We start from the raw sequence: 6,441 nt of genomic DNA on the forward strand, positions 1-6,441 counted from the left end.
GGAGGTGCCACCAAACCTAGGACGCTTCCTAGGGAGTTGGCCTAGGAATGGCCCATCACTACGTGGTGACAACAATCACAATCGGGTGATTTTACCTCTTTCCCACAGCACCACGGAGTCTTTCAGGAAGCGACTGCAGGGCGGAGCCGCGGGCGACGGTCTCCGAGAGGGCCCATCATGATCCTGGATCTCGGCAGCAACGGCTTCTCCTCGCGCAGCCCCTGGGCCTAGGGGTCAGCCGCGGCCCGTTCTGCACGGGGACGCAGCCTCGTAGGACTCGAGCAGTTACCAGACCTCCGGGGAAGCGGGGTGGGCTGCAGCACAGCCTACCAGCCCGTCTCCACGGAAACGAGCCTCGCAGAGCGTCTAGGAGATCCCGGAAGGACCGCCACCAGATCGGCCGCCGCCTCCCGGCCCCGCCCCCTCGCGCGTCTCCTAGGCAACTCCCTAGTCGAGCGTCACAAAGCGCCAAAGGATCTTGAAGTCCTTAGCCTGCAGGCTCCGCCCCCTTGTTGTCTCCAGGGCAACGCGCAGAGCTCCGCCTTAGACTTCAGTTCAGACAGTCAGCTCCGTGTCCGCGCTCCCTTCCTTCAAGGCTTTTCGGTTTAGCTACCATTCCGAGTCGTTCTCCGCCCTGGCAGATTCCTCCTCACAGCCCAGAAAACCTTCGGTCAAATGGGACCTGGGCTCGAATTTCGAGTCCGTTGCCAAGGAGACCGCCGCCCCGAGCTCGGACTTCCGGCGCGAGAGACTAGACAGCCAGCCGGATCTTGGCGTCCGAGTCCAACCGCAGACCTTGTTCCTGCGGCCGCGGCCCGCCATCTCGAAGTTGTTATTCAGGTGTGGCTCTGGTGTACAGACCGGTCGTCAGACCCGGGGCCTCTAAAGGAATCCGAGATTTCAGATCCACATGGTCCAGCCGTGCCCCCCACTCCGACCCACCCCCGCCGACCCGAGTTCCTCAGATCCCAGGAGGGTCGGGATTTTTCAGACCTAGGCCAACCCGTAGGATCCCCCGAAGTCCGGGCTCCGGGCAGACGGCGCAGTTCCATGTCCAGATCTAGGAGTAAATCCTGGCCCTAACTTACTGCAGGCTTGACCTCGTGATATCCGAGCGCACTTTTTTTTTTTTTTTTTTTTTTTTTTGGTTTTCCGAGACAGGGTTTCTCTGTGGCTTTGGAGGCTGTCCTGGAACTCGCTCGGTAGACCAGGCTGGTCTCGAACTCACAGTGCCTCTGCCTCCCGGGTGCTGGGATTAAAGGTGTGCGCCACCACTGCCGCTGACGCTTCTTAATGAGCAAGTATCTATCCCTCTGTGGATAGATACCAACGCCCGGCTCCGAGCGCACTTTGAGGTGACACTTGGTGAGGCTCAGGTCTCAGGCCCAAATTTACACAACAATCCACCTAAGCCTTTCCATTCTCCAGTGGTTCTGGAAAAGCTCCCAGTTGTTTGGTCCCAAGCCTCAATGCTGACCCCCTTAACCTTGCTTCCCCCAGCATCAGCCAAGTTCCTATGGAGGATTTATTATGGAAAAGCAATTTGGTTCAAAAATCATCATTTATTACTTGAGAGTATTTTCAATCTTTCTCCCTTCTCATTTCCAATATTGATAAATTAGGTGCACCACTAAGTAAAGAGGACCTTTAAATATCTAGATTCTTTTTTTTTCCCCTTGAAAATAGGATTTAGACTAGTGTGTGAATTCCTAACCTTTAAACGCGTTTTCCCATCAGCATCTGGGTATGTGGGGCTTTTCATAGAAGCCAGAAAGACGGAAATAGGAAGCTTGGATGTTGGTTTCTTTGTAATGTGTAAATGCAGGCACACCCAGAAGACAGTTGTTACCTACCGATAGAAAACGATTTGGAAAACATTTTCTAATCCCTTGAAAGGTTTTATTCTTTTCCCATTCTTAAACTGGGTGTGGTTGCCCATGTTTATAACCCCAGCACTGGGATGGGAAATTCAAGACCATGCTTAGTTTAAGAAGGAGTTCCAGGCCAGCCTGGGATACATGAGACCTGTCTCAAAAAATACATTTTTTTAAATCCTAATTATAAAGGTAGTGTGTTTTCTGATGACCTTATTGTTCTGATGTGCTAGCCAATAGAATTTATGAATGTAATACAAACTATCATGTTTGCTGTTCCTTCTGTTCCTATGAGTAGCACTCAGCCAGCCATTTCTGTTTCACCTTGTGAAACTATGTGTGTAGTTCTTGCTTTTTTGTTCTTGTTTGTTTGGGAATCTGTGTTCAGGGGACATTTCACTAACACGTCTATCAGTTCTCGGTTTCCTTTAAAATGGTTTGTCGGTCATTACAACAGCAATGTACACTAATTAAAACATCATCAGCAACAAAAAGTTGAAGACTGAAGACCCCTCCGCAGAACGAAATGACAGACTCTGGAGATCCCCCATGGAGGGCCTCACTCTCCCTGGGGAATGGAGTGGGGATGGGGTGGGGGACTGGAGGGGCTGGGAGGGCTGATGGGGGAGAAGCGGGCATGGAGGGGAAGAAGAGGATGCTGGGACTGACATGGGAAGCAAGCTTGTTTCTAATTTAAATATAATAAAAAGTGTTTCAAAAACAAAACAAACAAAAACCACAAAAAGCTGAAGACACACCAGGAAAGGAATGGCCAGAAACAATCACTGTTAACATTTTGATGTATACATTTAAGGTTCTGTGCTGGCTAGGTTTTGGCAACTTGAAACAGTCTAGAATTACATGGGATGAAGGAACCTCTGTTGGGAAATTGCCTACCTCTGATTGGCATGTGTGCATGTCTGTGGGGCTTTTTCTGAATGATTGACTGGGAGGATGCTGCCACCCTGCGTGGTGCTGCCCCGGGGCAGGTGGTTGGGTTGTAAAAGAGTCATGAAGAGCAAGTCAGTAAGCAGCCCTTCTGATTTAGTTCACGCCTTGAGACCTGTCTCTGCTCATTTGATGAGTAACTGTGACCTGTAAGCTGAGCAAAAGAAGCACTTTCCCTATCAGGTTATTTTGGTTAGTGTTTTATCACAGCAACTAAGAGGCTAAGATAATTCATGTATGTGTGTTACATATTTTTTAAAAACATATAGCACAAAAACTCACTTTAGTAATCTGCTTTTTTCTCTAGTTATACTTGATTACTTGTGTTTATCTGACGACTTAGCACAATTATCCGCTTCTTCCTTGATGAACCCTTGGCTTGCAAATTTTAGAATGTATGAACAATGGGGAAAATCATTTCAAAAGCTTCATAGTGTAACTAAATTATCAGAAAATGAAAACTCAGGGGCTAGCCACATCCTCTGATGTCATTTTTTTGTTGAGACATGTAGCCCAGGTTGGCTTACCCCACAATGTAACTAAGAATGGCCTTGAACTTCCATCCTCCTGCTCCTTGTTCAGGAAGCATCCTGTTGGCAAAACTTGGAGTGGTTTCCTCACTCCTCAGGAAATGAGAAAACCACTTGAAATCCAAGGAGGATCCAGGTGTGGTGTCACACAGTTTTAGTCTCAGCACTTGGGATGCAGAGGCAGGTGGATCTCTATGAGTTCCAGGCCAGTGTGGTCTACGGAGTGCGTGCCAGACCAGCCAGAGCTAGGTAGCAAGACCCTGTCTCAAGAACAAAACAAAATAAACCCACAGAGGTATCTTCCACTATCTCAGCACCTGTCAAGTCAGGCCTAGACCAGTTGTCTCTAACCTGTGCTATCTTCCCCTCCTGACTCTAGCATAATAAATTCCAGTGATGCAAATGTGAAGAAACTTTTACCCAAGAGCCATTTACCTCGGGTGATTATTCGGGACAACCTCAACGCACAGCGCATCTACGAGATGGAGGTAGAGTATCCACCAGCTCCTGGGTTGGAGCCCGTAGTGGCCTGGCCGTTCTACACTCTTATCTTCCTCCTTCCTAAGATTGCTGCCTGTGAAGCCCAGGGGGGAAGTGGGACTCAGCTCCTAGGGGTGATAGGAGGCCGTGAAAGTGTTTAAAGCAGGTTCCATCTTTATGGAGGAAGCAGATGACACCTGGGGTTAGTGTCCTACCCAGGGTGTCACACTTGTCCTGCATGAGCTGAAGAGACAGAGAAAGACCTCACCTCTTGGCTCATGTCTTGTTTCCTCAAAGCACATTATCTCCCGTGCAGAACCGCAGACTATGACTTCAGTTGGCATCAACACTATCTGGCTAGTTTTTTTTTTTCTTTTGAAAACTTGTCCCATTTCCAGAGGAGAACTGAGGCTAGCACCAAGAACAACAAACCCACAGCATGACAAAGACTGCGTGCGTAAGGCCCCATGCATGTCCCCTGTGTTTAACTTGCCATACTATGGTCTAGTAGAAATAGGCTGGACTCAGAGATAGGTCAGTTTTATAGGTTCTTGGGTGAGTCACACTTCCTACATTTTTAAAACAGGATTTGAAAGTCTCCTCGTTACAGGTTCTATGAAATAGATTTGAATGAGTTTAAGCAGAATAGGGAATCAAGTTCACATAAGCAAGGATGACTAGGACAGGATGGCCTCCATGGCTGCTTCTGCCTCTTGCAGTCCGTGTCTCTCTTAGGGATGTACCCCTTTCTGCCGGACTTAGAACGCTTGTGTATGTGTCTCACATCCAGATTACGCTGTGGTTAGGGGGATCCCCTCCTGCAGAAGTTCACTGTAATGCGTGACTGAAGGGGTAGGGGAGGGTTTGTCCTCCCAGCCTTAGGGTCTTATTGAGACAGGACAGGAATTAGGGATTGTATGAAGTTAGAATTCCCTGTGATATAAGGGCTGTCACAGGGAAGTAGACATATATTAGGTAGACATATATTGATATGTCACAGATAATATGTAGACATCACAGAGATTAGTAAGGACAGGGTAATAGGATCTATGGGAGGAGAAAGAAACAAGATGGGGACCTCCTTGCTCCTGCAAACTCCACTTCTTTTTTTTGTTTTGTTTTGTTTTTTTGTTTTTTACGAGACAGGGTTTCTCTGTATTGTTTTGGAGGCTATCGGTCCAGCCTGGCCTCGAACTCACAGAGATCCGCCTGCCTCTGCCTCCCGAGTGCTGGGATTAAAGGCGTGCGCCACCACCGCCCAGCAAACTCCACTTCTTTATTCGCTTACAATTTACACTTATTATTTTTTCTGCGGTGTTGGGAATTGGACCTAAGGCCTGGCACACTCTAGGACATTTCTCTATTGAGCTTCATTCCCAGCCCTGCAAATACCCATTTCCATAGCTTAGTTGTTCAGTTGAAATCAGGCTCCACAGCTGCAGACCGCCAGAGGGCGCCACAGTACTCTATTCTGCCCAATGACCGCTTTACAAATAGGGAAACGGAGATCCTGTGTGGTCAAAATTATTTTATGGAATGAATATTGTGTCTAACAGGCATCTCGCCACTTATAGGTCAGCGACCTCAGATGTCTCTTACTACCAAGTGAGCTGTTTATCCTAAATTCATCTCTGTATTTTGTAAGATGAAAGCTTCCGATAAGACCAAGAGAAAAATGAGCCACTTGTACGACCACCTGAAAAAAAAGTTCATGACAGACCAGCTGAGAAAGATGCTGCGCTGGAGGCGGGAGTCACTGAACACCCAGCAGTACTTGGATAGGCAACGTTTCTTCAGACACTCGACTTAGACTGGAAACCAGCCACCGTAGCAGTGGCAGAATGGTCTGCCTCAGAAACACAGAACCGCCCTGGTGAGAGCTAAGGGACCCAGGAACATGCTGGTCTCCACCACTGTAGGCAATAAAGGAAAAGCAGCGGGTAGGGTAGGAGCACAACATGTCCTCGGTGCTAATTTGCTTTGTTCCTCCATCCCTACAGCCACGGATCCTTGGTGGGAGGGGCAGGGTCAAGCCAGCCTCCCTGGTTTGTGTAAACATGGAAACCTCTGTGCCTATCTTTTTCTTTCTCTTTTTCCTGCTTTTCTCTTTCCCTGCACCGCCCTCATGCTCTGCTCTCAGTCTCTCATGTCAGCCCTTCCTTCCTTTGGTCATTTTGGTGTGGAGACACCTCAGGGGTTTGCATAATCTCAGCACGTGCCGTCCTCAGCCACGGTGCACACACCCCTGGGGGACACACCTGCCAGCTACACTGAAGCTGCAGACATCTTAGATGCAAAGGACTGAGAATGTCACTGTGCGACATTGCAGTGGTCAGGGTCAGGGTGAGGCACCAGACAGTGCTGTTTCTGCCACCTACAGTTTGTATGACCTTGGGACCTCTCCGGGTCCTTGTTTCCCTGGAAGAGACAGGCAGTAGGAAGACAGGCTGCCTCCGGGAGCTGGCAGATGGCAAGCGCCTGACTGGCCCAGAGCTCAGCCTTCCTACTGCTGTCCCTCCTGCTGCTTCCTCCACAGAGCACTTTCAGACCGTCTGCCTCCTCTCGGCCCCTAAGAGCCTGCTCAGGTCCCATGCTTGCTCTTCTGGTTG

At 49.0% G+C, this 6,441-nt stretch overlaps 2 protein-coding genes across 7 annotated transcripts in view; one reads left to right on the forward strand and one right to left on the reverse strand.

The window, feature by feature from the left end:
- Window positions 1-550, reverse strand: part of Dusp18 (dual specificity phosphatase 18) — a 23,608-nt gene extending 23,058 nt beyond the window's left edge. For all 6 annotated transcript variants that reach the window (XR_005877688.1, XR_005877687.1, XR_005877685.1 and 3 more), the window contains exon 1: window positions 96-550. The gene's annotated coding sequence lies outside the window, so the exon portion shown is untranslated. The remainder of the gene's footprint in view (window positions 1-95) is intronic.
- Window positions 1-5,786, forward strand: part of CUNH5orf52 (chromosome unknown C5orf52 homolog) — a 5,993-nt gene extending 207 nt beyond the window's left edge. Inside the window, exons 2-5 of the mRNA XM_040746634.1 lie at window positions 198-413; window positions 548-840; window positions 3,732-3,840; window positions 5,478-5,786. Coding sequence (XP_040602568.1) covers window positions 198-413; window positions 548-840; window positions 3,732-3,840; window positions 5,478-5,642 — 783 coding nt within the window. The 3' untranslated portion in view covers window positions 5,643-5,786. The remainder of the gene's footprint in view (window positions 1-197; window positions 414-547; window positions 841-3,731; window positions 3,841-5,477) is intronic.
- The last annotated feature ends 655 nt before the right edge of the window (window positions 5,787-6,441 follow it).

Source organism: Mesocricetus auratus, unplaced genomic scaffold, assembly GCF_017639785.1.
Source record: "Mesocricetus auratus isolate SY011 unplaced genomic scaffold, BCM_Maur_2.0 Super-Scaffold_100006, whole genome shotgun sequence".
Lineage (NCBI taxonomy): Eukaryota > Metazoa > Chordata > Mammalia > Rodentia > Cricetidae > Mesocricetus > Mesocricetus auratus.